The 16,594-nt window shown below is 41.1% G+C and overlaps 1 protein-coding gene across 2 annotated transcripts in view; it reads left to right on the top strand.

Annotated features, from left to right (window-relative positions):
• The window catches only part of tkfc (triokinase/FMN cyclase), a 77,983-nt gene that overhangs the window by 11,397 nt on the left and 49,992 nt on the right, over positions 1–16,594 (top strand). For both annotated transcript variants that reach the window (XM_072592032.1, XM_072592033.1), the window contains exon 3: positions 15,498–15,608. In XM_072592032.1, the coding sequence (XP_072448133.1) occupies positions 15,498–15,608 (111 nt within the window). The remainder of the gene's footprint in view (positions 1–15,497; positions 15,609–16,594) is intronic.

Below are 16,594 nucleotides of genomic sequence, written 5' to 3'. Positions count from 1 at the left end.
CATATCGTCTGAGATCGTGTGCCTGCAGTACAAATGTTGCAAAGTCTCAGCAGCAGCAAACTCTTCTTCCTCTCCCATTGCATAATTTTGGAAGGAAGGTGCTAAAGAGGCCAGGTAAATACTTAATAAATTGAAGAGCAGAAGATTACTCGAGAAAAGTCAACACGGGCCATGGCAGATTGGCTGCCATGAACCTTCTTCAAAATATGAGCAAATTCAGGATGTAATTCCTGCAAAGTGTGATTAAAGACCATGTTCAATAGCATTTTGTGAATGGAAATACAACATAGAAGATTAAAGGGCCATAATAGTTTTCTGCACTGTACATAGTGAAATGTTGCATGTAGTTTTGTGAAGACCATTGTAAAACTTGGAAATTGCTCCACAGGAACATAAGAAAAGGGAGATTGGGAGGAACTAAACAGATTATCAGTTTCAAATTATAATTGAAATTGAAGATAGCAGGAGCGAATTCTGGCAAGATTTTTTATGGAGAGAATTGTAGGAACATTGATAGTTTGAGAGATGAACTGGGCGACACAGTCCTCCTCATGTTCAGGTGGAGAAAATCCTGACTCATCTATAATTTTATGTAGGATAAAGTAATTTGATGTTATGCAGTAATGATCTTCAGATTGAAGACAGCCAGAGATGGACAGATGGTTGCCAGCATAAATATGGACATTAATTTCAGTTTGTGGATAATATCAGCAAGGGGCAACATGAAAATAAGTACAAGAGAGAAGGAACAATCAGAAGAAGTGCTAACTGCAATGGGAATCATAAGAGTGGGACTAAATGAGAACGGTCCTCAGACATGGATCATTGAATCAAGGTAGTGGAGGAGGCCAGGTTATTGAAAACCACATGGAAATGGAAATACTTTGTCATGTAGCAGTTGAGCAATTGCAAGGAACTAAGTGGTTAATTACACACTTTAACAGAGAAGATTAACAAAAAGGTAATGGACAGCTGTGGAAAAAAAAAGAATTTTAGAAATCTTAAATTCTTAAGGTCCTGACTATAGATGGATGACATGTAGTTACACCAAAAATGTAGATTGGTATTGCTTTGAATTGAATTGAATAGAATTTATTGTCATGTGTACCAAGGCACAGTGAAAAGCATCGTCTTGTGATCAAACATGCAAATCAAAGAGTTAAGTAGCATAGATAAGTAAATAATAGGTCAACAGTGGCAAAAACAAAAATACAGGTACAGGTGAATGTTAAGAGTTTGTGAGTCCATTCAGTATTCTAACAACAATAGGGCAGAAATTGTTTTGAAACCGGCTGGTGCACATGTTCAGGCTTCTGTACCTTCTCCCTGATGGTAGAGGTTGTAGAAAAACATTGCCAGGTTGGGATGGATCTTTGAGAATACTGGCAGCCTTTTCTTGACAGCGGGCCTGGTAGATGGATTCTATAGATGGGAGGTTGGCCTTTGTGATTGTCCGGGCTGAGTTCACCACTCTCTGTCACCATCTCCGATCTTGAATGGTACAATTGCCAGGTCAGGGAGTGATACTTCCAGACAGAATGCTCTCGATGGCGCACCTATAAAAGTTGTCAAGGGTATTCACCATCATGCCAAATTTCCTTTGCTGCCTGAGGAAGTAGAGATGTTATTGGGCCTTTGTAACCAGTGCATCCACATCGCAAGCAGACCCAGAAATCATTTCATGTAAAGCATATTATGGTAAAAATTACAAAGAATTTATTTACTTATTGCATCAAAAAACTCTGATAATCTCTTTAACAACCATAAGACCATAAAATGTAGGAATAGAAGTAGGCCATTCAACCTACCATGCCTACTCCACCATTCAGACAGAGCAGTGGAGGGATTCAGGATAGCCAGAAGGGACCTGAAGAAAGGGATTAGGAGAGCTAAGAGAGGGCATGAAAAATCCTTGGCGGATAGGATCAAGGATAACCCCAAGGCATTTTATGCGTATGTGAGAAACCTGAGAATGACGAGAATGAGGGTAGGTCCGATCAAGGACAGTAGTGGGAGATTGTGTATTGAGTCGGAAGAGATAGGAGAGGTCTTGAACAAGTACTTCTCTTCAGTATTTACGAACGAGAGGGACGGTATTGTTGAAGAGGAGAGTGTGAAACAGACTGGTAAGCTAGAAGAGATACTTGTTAGGAAGGAAGATGTGTTGGACATTTTGAACAACTTGAGGATAGACAAGTCCCCCGGGCCTGACAGGATATATCCTAGGATTATGTGGGAAGCAAGAGAGGAAATTGCAGTACCGTTGGCAATGATCTTCTCATCTTCACTGTCAACGGGGATGGTACCAGGGGACTGGAGAGTAGCGAATGTTGTGCCCCTGTTCAAAAAGGAATTAAGGATAACCCCGGGAATTACAGACCAGTTAGTCTTACTTCTGTGGTAGGCAAAGTAATGGAAAGGGTACTGAGGGATTGGATTTATGAGTATCTGGAAAGACACTGCTTGATTAGGGACAGCCAGCACGGATTTGTGAAGGGTAGGTCTTGCATTACAAGATTTATTGAATTCTTCGAGGAGGTGACCAAGCATGTGGATGAGGGTAGAGCAGTGGATATAGTGTACATGGATTTTAGTAAGGCATTTGATAAGGTTCCCCATTGTAGGCTTATGCGGAAAGTCAGGAGGCATGGAATAGAGGGAAATTTGGCCAATTGGATAGAAAACTGGCAAACTGGCCGAAGTCAGAGAGTGGTGGTAGATGGTAAATATTCAGCCTGGAGCCCAGTTACAAGTTGAGTTCCGCAGGGATCAGTTCTGGGTCCTCTGCTGTTTGTAATTTTTATTAATGACTTAGATGAGGGAGTCGAAGGGTGGGTCAGTAAATTTGCAGATGATACGAAGATAGGTGGAGTTGTGGACAGTGAGGAGGGCATTTGTCGTTTGCAAAGGGACTTAGATATGATGCAGAGCTGGGCTGAGGAGTGGCAGATGGAGTTCAACCCTGCCAAGTGTGAGGTTGTCCATTTTGGAAGAACAAATAAGAATGCGGAATACAGGGTTAACGGTAGGGTTCTTAGTCAGGTGGAGGAATAGAGGGATCTTGGGGTCTATGTACATAGATCTTTGAAAGTTGCCACTCAGGTGGATAGAGTTTGTAAGAAGGCCTATGGTGTATTATCGTTCATTAGCAGAGGAATTGAATTCAAGAGTCGTGAAGTGATGTTGCAGCTGTACAGGACTTTGGTTAGGCCACATTTGGAGTACTGTGTGCAGTTCTGGTCGCCTCACTTTAGGAAAGATGTGGAAGCTTTGGAGAGGGTGCAGAGAAGATTTACCAGGATGTTGCCTGGAATGGAGAATAGGTCGTACGAGGATAGGTTGAGAGTTCTCGGCCTTTTCTCGTTGGAACGGCGAAGGATGAGGGGTGACTTGATAGAGGTTTATAAGATGATCAGAGGAATAGTTAGAGTAGACAGTCAGAAACTTTTTCCCTGGGTACAACAGAGTGTTACAAGGGGACATAAATTTAAGGTGAAGGGTGGAAGGTATAGGGGAGATGTCAGGGGTGGGTTCTTTACCCAGATAGTGGTGGGGGCATGGAATGCGCTGCCCATGGGAGTGGTAGAGTCAGAATTATTGGCGACCTTTAAGCGGCATTTGGATAGGTACATGGATGGATGCTTAATCTAGGATAGAAGTTCGGCACAACATCGTGGGCCGAAGGGCCTGTTCTGTGCTGTATTGTTCTATGTTCAATGACATCATGGTTGATCTGATAATCCTCAATCCCACTTTCCTGCCTTATTTCCATAACTTTTATTCCTTTATTGATCAAAAATCTATCCTGAGATCTGTCTTCTGGGATATGCTTAATGACCCATCCTTGACAGCCCTTTGCAGCAGTAAATTGCACAGATTCACTACCCTCTCAAGGAAAAAAGTCTCCTTAACTCTGTCTTAACAGCCATCCTCTTATTCTGGGATTATCTCCTCTAGTCCAATCAGTCCCACAAGGGAAAACAACCTCCTCGTACCTATCCTGTCAAATCCACCAGGAGTCTTGAATGTTTCAGTGTGATCACCACTAATTGTTCAAAACACCAATGAATACAGGCCCACTCTGCTCAACTTCTCTTCATAAGAAAATCCCTCCACTGCGTGTGGCATCAAGGAGCCCTAGCAAAACTCAGAATAATGGGAGTCAGGGGACAAACTCTCAGCTGGTTGGAGTCATAGATGGCACATAGAAAGATGGTTATGTTTGTTGGAGATCAATCATCTCAGCTCCAGGGCATCTCTGCAAGAGTTTATCAGGATGGTGTCGTAGGTCCAACCATCTTCAGCTGCTTCATCAATGACCTTCCCTCCATGATGATGTCAGAAGTGGGGATGCTAGATGATGATTGCATAATATTCACTATTCGTGACTCCTTCAGATACTCAAGCCATCCTGTTCAAAAGAAACAAGACCTGATAATGGTTGAGTGAGGACCTGCTGTGCCATGAGGTTGCAGATTGTGTTAGAGTACCATTCTGCTGCCCTTGATAGCCCACAGTGCTTCATGGATGCTCAGTCTAGAGTTGCTATGCCTGTTCGAAGTCTGTCTCATTTAGAACAGTGATAGTGCCACAGAACACAATGCAGGGTACTCTCAATGTGAAGGCAAGACTTTGACTCCACAAGACATAGTAGTGGTCACTCTAACTAATAGATTAGTAGAGATTATGTCAAGTATGTTTTGCCCTCTTGTTCGTTCCCACACCACCCCTCAATTGTATTCTCAGTGTACTATAAGTACAATGGGACCTTGATCAGACGGGTCAAGGCTGAGGAGTGGCAGATGTAGTTTAATTTAGATAAATGTGAGCTGTTGCATTTTGGTCAGGCAAACCAGGACAGGATTTATACAGTTAATAGTAAGGTCCCTAGGGAGTGTTGCCAAACAAAGAGACCTATGGTGCAGGTGCATAATTCTTGAAAGTGGAGAACAGGTTGACAGGATGGGCAAAGAAAGTTTTGGCATGCTTGCGTTCATTGGCCAAAACACTGAGTATAAGAGCTGGGGTGTCATGTTGCAGATATACTGGACATTGGTGAGGCCACTTTTGGAATACTGTGTACAATCCTGGTTACTCTTTTCTCGGAACAATATTGTTAAAGTTGAGAGGGTTTTGAAAAGATTTACAAGGATTTTGCTGGGACTGGAAGGTTTGAGTTACACGGAGGGGATGAATAGGCTGTGGCTTTTTTCCCCTGAAGCATCAGTGGCTGAGGGGGTGACCTAATAGAGGTTTATAAAATCATGAGGACGAATAGACAAGGTCTTTTTCCTCAGGTGCTGGAATCCAAAACTAGAGGACATAGGTTTAGGTGAGAGGGGAATGCTGCCCCTTTAATAAGGTTATGTTCACCTTGGTTTTATTTGAGAGGGGTCATAAAGGCAGAGATTCCAATATGTCTGGAAATATCCAGTTGAATAGGCTTTTAAGTTTTTTTAAAACACTTGTACAATAAAAGGGGAGTGGCCACTTTTAACAGTTCGGGGTTTTTTTTGATTTGGTTTTCGCAAGCAGTCTGTTGAAAGCTGCTGGTCAAGTCTTTAGCTGGGGACCCAAAGAAACAGCTTCATGCTGATCCTCTCTCTCCCTCTCTGGCATCTTTCTCCTGTAAGAACTTCTGCTTGAGTTTGCCTTTCTGCCATTATTATGGGATGTTGCAGGAAGTTGGAACAGCTCTTTGTTAAGTTGCATTTTGTGTCAGTTGGGTTTTCACACAGTTATGTTAATTCTAAATTCGGTTTTCTTTTGTTTGTGTGTAAATAAATTCTGTTTTGTTTTAAATCGAATCGTTTGACCAGCTGCCAACCTGGAACATTCACCTTACATCTGCTGAAAACAACTAGAAAGTTAGGTTCTGGCTACCTTCTTAAAATGTTTTATGGGGATCTGGCTGGGCTCATAACAGATTAGGGACTCATTGTGAGATAAGTCATAGAGTCATGGAGATGTACAGCACAGAAACAGAACCTTCAGTCCAACTCGCCCATGCTAACCAGATATCCTAACCTAATCTAGTCCCATTTGCCAGCACTTGGTCCGTATTCCTCTAAACCTTTTCTGTTCATATACCCATCCAGATGTCTTTTAAATGGTGTAATTGTACCAGTCTTCACCACTCTAGCAGCTCATTCATACATGCACCACCCTCTGCATGAAAAAGATCACCCTTAGGTCTCTTTTATATCTTTTCCCTCTCACCCTAAACCTATGCCCTCTAGTTCTGGACTCCCCCACCCCTGGGAAAAAGCCTTGCTAGTCCCGATTTGGGATTAGGGTTGTTGGACTCAAAGGCAGCTAATGGTAAATGTTAATGTCATTTATTTCAGGTGTTCAATTTGGTTGGTTTAAACAGCGCTTGATGTGGTAATGGCTCTTTTAAGTCACTAAGAGTTTTCTGGTGGTGGGAGAAGTGACTAGGGCTTTACAAAAGGTGAACAAGGCAAAGCTGCTGGAAATGGCAGTCAAGCTGGAGTTGGAGTTACATTCGTCTGTAAGAAAAGGAGATATAATTGCAACACTAGCTCAGCATTTAAATTGCTGGAAATGCCATCAGCATCTTTGGAGATGGCTAAAATTCAATTGAAAATGAAGTAGCTTGAGTTAGATGGAAAAGAAAGATTAAAAGAAATGAAACTGTTTGAATATGATTAAAAGCAGGGGAAAGTAGAAAAGAATGAAAGGCTCGAGCAGAACAAAAAAGGACAAAATCGATCTAGCAGATCAAAAAGAAAAAGAGGAAAGGAAGAAAGAAAAGAGAGTTTGACCGTCATAGCTTGGCACTTAGACAGGAAAGGAAGAGAGTGAGGATGAGCAAATCCATGGTCGCCAAAAGCCTGGTGGGAGCTATTTAAATATATTTAAGCATTGCCTAAATTTGATGAAAAGAATGTAGAAGCCTTTTTCATCTCATTTGAGAAGGTGGCTAAACAATTGCAGTGGCCAGTGACTCTGTGGGTTTTGTTAATTGGAACAAAAGGTGTTGGTAGAGCTAGTGAGGTATTTGCAACATTATCAGAGGAGGTATTTGGGGCATATGAGGAGGTGAAGAAAGCCATTTTAAGTGCATATAATCTTGTACCAGAATCATTCATACAGCGTTTCAGGAATCTAAGGAGGGACCCTGGTCAAACCTACATTGAGTTTGAAAGGATCAAACAAAGTAATTTTGATAGATGGTTAAGGGCATTAAAAATAGAGAAAATCTATGACACTCTTAGAGAGACGATTATTTTGGAGGAGTTCAAAAATTCACTTCCTGAGGTAGTGAGAACACGTGGAAGAGCAGAGAGTTAAAATGGCAAGATTAGAAACTGAAATGGTTGATTATTATGAGTTGGTTCATAAATCAGACTTTGGCTTCCAACATCAATTTCAATCCATGAGGGATAGAAATTGGGGAAAAGAGAAATCCTCGAGTTTTGAGAAGATTTGTAGCTCATAGCTCAGGTTCTGGATGTAGGTTTGCTTGCTGAGCTGAAAGGTCTGTTTTCAGATGTTTCATCACCATACTAGGTAACATCATCAGTGAGCCTCTAGATGAAGCACTGGTGGTATGGCCCACTTTCTATTTATTTATTTAGGTTTCCTTGGATTGGTGCTGTCATTTCTTGCTGTGATGTCATTTCCTGTGGTGATGTCATTTCCAGTTCTTTTTCTCGGGGGTGGTAAATGGGATCCAAGTCAATGTGTTTGTTGATGGAGTTCCGGTTGGAGTACCATTCTTCTAGGAATTCTCATGCATGTCCCTGTTTGGCTTGCGTTGGATGGATGTGTTGTCTCAGTTGAAGTGGTGCCCTTCCTTATCTGTATGTAAGGATACTAGTGAGAGTAGGTCATGTCTTTTTGTGACTAGTTGATGTTCACGTATTCTAGTGGCTAGTTTTCTGCCTGTTTGTCCAATGTAGTGTTTGTTACAGTTCCTGCAAGGTATTTTGTAAATGACATTAGTTTTGCTTGTTGCCTATATAGGGTCTTTTATAAAACAGCAGCTCATGAACATAAAAGACCCTATACAGGCAACAAGCAAAACTAATGTCATTTACAAAATACTTTGCAAGAACTGAAATAAAGACTACATTGGACAAACAGGCATAAAACTAGCCACCGGGATACATGAACATCAACTAGCTACAAAAAAACATAACCCACTCTCGTTAGTATCCTTACATACAGTTGAGGAAGGGCACCACTTCGACTGGGACAACACATCCATCCTAGGACAAGCCATACAGATACACACATGAGAATTCCTAGAAGCATGGCATTCCAACCAGAACTCTATCAATAAACACATTGACGTGGATCCCATTTACCACACCCCGAGAAAAAGAACAGGAAATGACGTCACAATGGGAAATGATGTCATTGCAGGAAATGATATCACCAACCCAAGGAAACCTAAACACATAAATAGAAAGCAGGCCATACCACCAGTGCTTCATCCAGAGGCTCACTGATAATGTTACCTAGTATGGTGTCGAAACTTCTGAAAACAAACCTTTCAGCTCAGCAAGCAAACTTACATCCAGAGAAATCCTCATACGGTAAGGCAGAAGTAGATCTTTGTGAAGATCATAAGGATAACTTAACACAAGGTAAAAAGGAAACTGTTGAAAGGGAAAGAGAAGCTAAAAAGCTCTGGTGTTTTCACTGCAATAAAGTAGATCACATGGAGTCAGTGTTGGTGGGTTAGGAAAAGCACTGAGAAGACAGATTAGGAAAACAGGATAAGCCAGTGAATTTCGTTGGAGTGGTAACGGAAAACACAATGAAGGCTAAAAAGCTACACTGGAATGTACAACCTAGTCAGCGGTTGGCTAAGGAGGAAGTGCCAAATCTTACACCATATACTTGTGAAAATAAACTTTATTTGCATAGGCCAGGAGCAGCAGGTAAAGAGGTTATGATATTAAGAGATACAGGATCCTCTCAATCCGTGATGTTGAAAGATGAGGAGATATGTACCTCTGAAGAACTATTGCCAGAAAAAGTGCAAGTAGCAGGAATTCACGGTGAGTCAAGGAGCACTCATTATGTAGAGTGAGGTGAGCTTGTCCAGTGAAGAGTGGAAAAGTCATAGTAGGAGTACTGGACAAACTCTCAGCTCCAGAAATACAGTTTGTCCTTGCTTACGATATAGCTGGTTCACAGGTAGGAATGCTTCCTACTGTGGTTGAAAAGCCAGTGGAAAGTCAGGCAACAGAGGAATTGAAGGAAGCATATCCTAGGATTTTCCTTGACTGTGGTAACAAGGTCATAGAGTCACCAGTTGAAACAGGAGAAATCAAAGATTACAAATAAGAAAGTTAAAGTGGAGTTACCAGAGACCCTGTTTGATTAAATGGTTGAGACAACCCAAGAGCAGATGGATGACAAAGTAGACATATTTGGCACAGAGAAATTAACTGAGTTACAGCAGAAAGATGAGAAACTAAAACAATTGTATCAAAAAGCATACACGGAAAAGGAATATGAATGTACCCCTGAACACTATTATCTTAAAAGTGATGTCTTATGAGGAAATAGAGACCGTCACATATTCAGGCAGCTGAGAAATAGGCAGAAGTTCATCAAATCGTATTGTCAGTGGGTTATAGAAAGTAGCTGTTGTGAATGGCACACGAATTACCAGTAGGAAGTCATTTAGGGGTAAGAAAACCTCAAGCTAAAATGCAAAACAATTTTTTTCTGGCCTGGGCTGCACAAAGATCTAGTTGAATTTTGCCAGCCACGTCATACATGTCGGGTAGTTGGAAAACCGCAGGCAGTAATGAAGCCCGCACTTTTAATACCTGTTCGTGCATTTGAGGAATCTTTTACAAGAATCTTAATTGATTGTGTAGAATCCTTACCTAAAACAAAGTCTGGGAATCTGTATTTGTTCACAATAATGGATGTGTCCATGAGATTTCCAGAGGCCATTCCATTATTGCAATATCACAGATAAAAGGATTGTTAGAGGAGTTATTCAAAGTCTTTACTAAATATGGACTACCCACAGATCAAAGGTCAAACTTTACATCAAAATAATTCAAGGACATTATAAACAGCTTAGGAACAAAACATTTCAAATCTACTGTATACCATCCAGAATCGCAGGATGCGCTAGAAAGGTGGCATCAGATATTAAAGACAATGTTGACAGTTTATAGTCAAGACTGTCCAGATGATTAGGATAAAGGAATTTCATTTGTACTTTTTGCCATCAGAGATCCACCAATGAATCAACCAAATTTAGTCCATTTGAATTAATTTTTGTGCATGAAGTTAAAGTTGCTTAACGAGAAATTGGTAAGTCAGAATTCGGAGACCACATATTTGGACTATGGGTCAAATTTTAGGGAACGGTAAAATGGAGCAGGGGAGTTGGCTAGGCAGCATTTAAAATTATACAATGAAACAAGAAGCAGATAAGAAATGACAAACTCACAATTTTGCTATCAGGGATAAAGTGTTAGTGTTAGGTGAACCTTTGAAAGCAAGATTTAGCGGACCTTATCAAGTCAAAAGGAGATTGAGTGAGTTGAATAATTTGATAGGGACTCCAGACAGAAAGAAATCTCACAGAGTGTGTCATGTGAATATGCTTGAAAAGTATTTTGACAGGGAAGGAAGACAAAAGGAGACTGTGTTACCGATTACAACACAGAGTGAAGTAGAAAGTTCAGAGGACTCTGATTTAGATTTCCTCATTGTCCAATTTAATGTGAGGAATGTTGTCAAAAATTGGGATAAATTATTGAGTTATCTTCCAGAGGAAAATCAAAATGACCTGAAAGAGTTATTGCTATCACATGGGGAGATATGTAGAAATAAGCTGGGAAGTACTAACCTAATAATGCATGATGTGGATATAGGAAATGCTGCTGCAATAAAGCAACATCATTATAAGCTTAACCCTCTAAAGTTGACACAGGTTCAAAAGGAAATTGAATGCATGTTCCAAGACGACATAATCGAAGTGACTTACAGTGACTGGAGCTTACCAATAGTAATGGTGCTAAAACCAGATGGTACCCAACAGTTATGTGTGGGTTACCGCAAAGTCAGTGCAGCTACAAAGTCTGATTTGTATCCGATTCTATGTTTGGAAGACTCTTGAGAAGGTGGGCAAGGAACTTGCATCTCTAAGTTGGACTTGCTGAGAGGATACTAGCAGGTGCCCTTGTCCGAAAGAGCAAAGACAATTTTGGCTTTCGTAACGCCAAATGGACTGTATCAATTTAAAGTCATGTCTGTTGGTATGAAAAATGCACCAGTCACATTTCAAAGACTACCCAATAAAAGTCATTTCCAGATTACCCAATTGTGTAGTTTTATTGATGACCTGCTGATTTTTAGCCATACGCAGAAGGAACATTTGCAACATTTATCAGAATTGTTCAATCGACTTCGGAAGGCAAGCTTGGTGATAAACCTAGCTAAGAGTGGATTTGCCAAAGCCCAAGTCATCCTCCTAGGCCATTTTATTGGACATGAAACAAATGGCCCACGGAATGCAAAAACAAAGCTAATTGGGGAGTTTCCCATACCATCGACAAAAAGAGCAGTACTACGTTCACTGGGATCAAGTGGATCTTTTTGGAAATTCGTACCAAATTCTCTGGCTGCTCCACTCACTGAATTACTAAAGAAAGACACAAAGTTTCAGTGGACAGCAGAATATCAGAAAGCATTTGATAGACTGAAAGCTGTGTTTACCACTGCCCTGGTATTAGATAGACCTAATTGCATGAAGCCGTTCAAGGTGGCTATCAATGTAAGGACGGGAGTGTTGGTGCTACGCTGTTACAGGAAGTTGACAAGAAAATAGAAAGACCTATTGGGTATTTCTCCAGAAAATTGAACATTCATCAGAAATATTCGACAGTTGAGAAGGATACTTTGAGCTTGGTGTTGGCATTACAACATTTCAATGTTTATGTTACCAGTAATGTATCTGAGACAATCATCCACACTGGTAATAATCCATTGAAGTTTGTTGAAAAATTTAAGGACAAAAATGCCAATCTGTTTAGATGGAACTTGTTCTTATTGTCATTCGATTTAAGAATTGTGCATGTGGCAGGATGAGAAAACGTGATTGCCGTTGCATTGCAGAGACTTAGATGAGAAATGGAGGCATTCAGTGGCAGGAGTAAACGGACTGAAACAGAATGTAGTAGTGTATGTTTACATGTTTATAGTCAATGTAATGTATATGTGTTGTAGGGTACTAACTAAAATTAAGCAATTTTAAAATGAAGCCATGTTTGGATATTGATGGCTTTTTTTTAAAGGAGGGAGGTATAACAATGCTGCCCCTTTAACAAGGTTATGTTGTCTTTGGTTTGTTCTGAGAGGCTGAAAAGGCTTATACACTTTTTTAAAAGCACTAGTACAATTCAAGGGGCTCTCTCTCTCTCTTTTCTCTTTCTCTCTCTCTCTCTCTCTCTCTCTCTCTCTCTCTCTCTCTCTCTCTCTGACATCTACTTGAAAAGGCTTTTACACCTTTTTTAAAAACACTGATACAATTCAGGGCTCTCTCTCTCTCTCTCTCCCTCTTCCCCTTTCTTTCTCTCTCTATCTTTCTGATATCTCTCTCCATGACATCTCTCTCCTCCCTTTCAGCAAAAGGGTGTGTTATGGGATGTTACAGGGAATCAGAACACCTTTTTCTTAAGTTGTGTTTTCATATTGGGCGGAGTTTCAAATAATTGTGTTATTTTAAACTCAGTTTCTTTTGTTCGTGCATAAATAAATTCAGTTTGTTTAAAACCCAGTGGTTTGACCAGCTGTGTTGTTCCTGAAATATTCACCTTGCATCGGCTTAAAACAGCTAGAAAAGTTAGGTTCTTTGCTATCTTCTTAATGTTTTGAGGGTGTCTGGCCTGGTTGATAACAGGAAAGTGTCAAAATGGAGCTGATGGGTAATCTTTTCACGCATAGGGTGGTGCACATATGGAACAAGCTGCCAGAGAAAGTGCTGGAGTCTGGTACAATTACAAAATTTCATTGTTTCATAGTATTAGAAGCAGAAGTAGGCCGGCTCCACCATTCATTAAGAACATGGTTGATTGATCCATAATTTCAGCTCTTCCTACCTGCATTGTCCCCATAACCCTTAATTCCCCAACCATGCAAACACTCATCCAAATATGTCTTGAATATATTTAATGAAGCTGCCTCTACTGCTTTCTTGGGCAGAGAATTCCATAGATCCACTACTCTCTGGGAAAAGCAGTTCCTTCTCATCCCTGTCCTAAATCCACTCCCCCTAATCTTGAGACCATGTCTCCTAGTCCTAGTCTCACCCACCAGCCTCTGTCTTATCTGTCCTTTTCATAATTTAATATGTTTCTATAAGATCCCCTCTCATTCTTTTAAATTCTAGTGAGTACAGTCTCAGGTGACTCAGTCTCTCCTCATAGGGTAACCCCTCATCTCCAGAATCAACCTGGTGAATCTCCTCAGCATCACCTCCAAAGCCAGTATACTCTTCCTCAAGGAGAAAGTGAGGACTGCAGATGCTGGAGTACCAGAGTTGAAAAATGTGGTGCTGGAAAAACACAGCAGGCCAGGCAGCATCTGAGGAGCAGGAGAATCGACTTTTCGGGCATAAGCCCTTCTTCAGGAATCCTGAAGAAGGGCTTATGCCAGAAAAGTTGATTCTCCTGCTTCTCGGATGCTGCCTGGCCTACCCTTCCTCAAGTAACGAGACCATAACTGTGCACAATACTCCAGATGCAGCCTCACCAACACCTTGCACAATTGCAGTAGAACCACCCTGCTTTTGAATTCAATTCCTCTAGCAATGAAAGCCAATATTCTGTTTTCATTCGTAATTATCTGTTGCACATGTAACTCAACTTTTAGCGATTCATGTACAACCATTCCTGAGTTCTTCTGCACAACAGCGTGCTGCAATCTGTCACCACAGAAAATACTCTGACATACTAATTTTACTTCCAAAGTGGATAACCTCATATTTACCAACATTGTACTCCATCTGTCAGACCCTTGCCCACTCATTTAATCTATATAAATCTATCTTCTGACCCTCCACATCCTCTGCACAATTTGCCTTTCCACTCAGTGTCATCAGCAAATTTGGATAGGTTACACAAAGTCTTCTCTTCCAAATCATTTATACATATCATGAACAGTTGCAGACCCAACACTGACTCATTTAAAGGGCATCTGAATAAGAATAATATAATTGAATAATATCTCAAAATATGGGCCAAATGCTGGCAGATGGGACTAGGTCAGAATGAGATGTCTGGTTTGTGGGGGCAAGTTGAACTGAAAGGTCTCTTTCTATGCTATATGACTGTATCTGTGACTCTATCTGGACAATATCCAGGCTTGGACTGACAAGTAGCAAGTAACATTGCATCACGCAAATGCCAGTCAATGACCGTCTCCAATAAGAAATTATCTAACCACCACCGTTAACATTCAATGGTATTACCATCACTGAATCCCCCACTATTAACATCTTGGAGGTTACCATTGATCAGAAACTCAACTGAACTTGCCACAAAAATGCAGTGGCTACAAGAACAGGTCAGAAGCTAGGAATACTGCTGTGAGTAATTCACGTCCTGACTCCCTGAAGCCTGTCCAACTTTCACAAGGCACAATTGAGGAGAGTGATGACATACTCCTTTCTTGCCTGGGTTAGTGTAGCTCCAACAACACTCCAGAAGCTTGGCATCATCCATGATAAAGCAGCCTGTTTGTATGACATCACATCGACAAATATCCGTTCTCTCCACCACCAATGTTCAGTTGTAGCAGTGTGTTATTTATAAGATACACTGCAGAAATTTCACCAAAGATCCTTAGACAGCCCCTTCCAGAACCACAATGCATTCCATATGGAAAGATAAGTGCAGCACATGTATGCAAACACCATTACCTGCAAGTTCCCCTCCACCCACTCACCATCTTGAAATATATTCCTGCTCTTTTACTGTCGCTGGGCCAAATCCTGGGATTCCCTCTCTAAGGGAATTGTGAGACAACCTACAGAATGTGGACTGCAGCATTTCAAGAAAGCAGCTCAACACCACCCTCTCAGGGACAGTTAGGGCAGGCAATAAGTTCTTGCTGTCCAGCAATTCCCCGAGTGAGTAAATAACAGAAATAAATGTCATGTATGAAAGATTATTTTTTTCTGTCCTCATCATGACTTCATTCTACATCACCTTCCAGATAATTCTGCTGTTTTCCTACCTCTTAGGTAAAGAATAGTGTGATTTTGTATGTTGCTTATGCCCAAGATACATATACTCAGATGCACATGTGGATGAGCACTTGGAAATGAATTTGGTACAGCCGACATACCTAAAGATACAAACTAACAGGAGTCAGTGCCTTCACCATTGGGGGACAGAAAACTAGAGGTTGAATAATGAGATGTATTCTTCAAGTATTTTTCTTGAAAACAGAAAATACCATAGACTTTTAAAGTTTATTTTCTCTCGTTTCAGGATATGTTGGTGTAGGAATGTTGTCTGGTGCCATTGCCGGAGATGTCTTCACTTCTCCACCACCTGGAAGCATTTCAGCGGCAATCCGAATTATGGACAGAGCAGGAGCAGGTACGACCTTGTAGTAAACATTGAAACACAGAACAGAGCAGGGGCCACCATTTCCCATAAGCAGATTTCAGTTATATAGAATACAGCCTTTTGAGTCAATCTCTATAGTCACTTTTTTTTAGATTAGATTACTTACAGTGTGGAAACAGGCCCTTTGGCCCAACAAGTCCATACCGCCCCGCCGAAGCGCAACCCACCCATACCCCTACATCTACCCCTACCTAACACTACGGGTAATTTAGCATGGCCAATTCACCTGACCTGCACATCTTTGGACTGTGGGAGGAAACCGGAGCACCCGGAGGAAACCCACGCAGACACGGGGAGAACGTGCAAACTCCACACAGTCAGTCGCCTGAGGCGGGAATTGAACCCGGGTCTCTGGTGCTGTGAGGCAGCGGTGCTAACCACTGTGCCACCGTGCCGCCCACCAACACCACTATGTTGAATATATTTACTAGTTTCCTGACTTACATTTGTTTGAGTTCTTTGTTGCAGGAATACCTTCTCAGCCCACCAGCAGCTGGCATAGCTTTGGGCCTTGGCTATCAGAGAAAATGTGACACTGTTATTTTTTTTTAAAAACACAAATTCCTGGTTGCCTTTGATTTGCTTTATTATTGTCACATGTCCTGTGGTACAGTGGAAAGTATTGTTTTGTATGCTATCCAAACAAATCATACCTTACATAAGTACATCAGGATAATAGAACAGAATGCAGAATATAGCATAACAACTGTAAAGAAGGTACAGAGAAAGATCAACTTTAATATGAGAGTTCCGTTCAAAAGGCTGCCTTCCTGAGACAGCAGGAAATATCGACGGAGTCAATGGAAAGATGGACTGGTTTGCAAGATGGACTGGGCTACATTCACAACTCTCTGTAATTTCTTGGGGTCTTGGATTGAGCAGTTGTCATACCAACCTGTAATGCATCCAGATAGGGTGCTTTCTACGGTGCATCTATAAACATTCGTAAGAGTCAG

The sequence above is a fragment of the Chiloscyllium punctatum genome, chromosome 22 (genome assembly GCF_047496795.1).
Source record: "Chiloscyllium punctatum isolate Juve2018m chromosome 22, sChiPun1.3, whole genome shotgun sequence".
NCBI classification, from domain to species: domain Eukaryota; kingdom Metazoa; phylum Chordata; class Chondrichthyes; order Orectolobiformes; family Hemiscylliidae; genus Chiloscyllium; species Chiloscyllium punctatum.
This window is presented reverse-complemented; position numbering and strand designations above follow the sequence as displayed.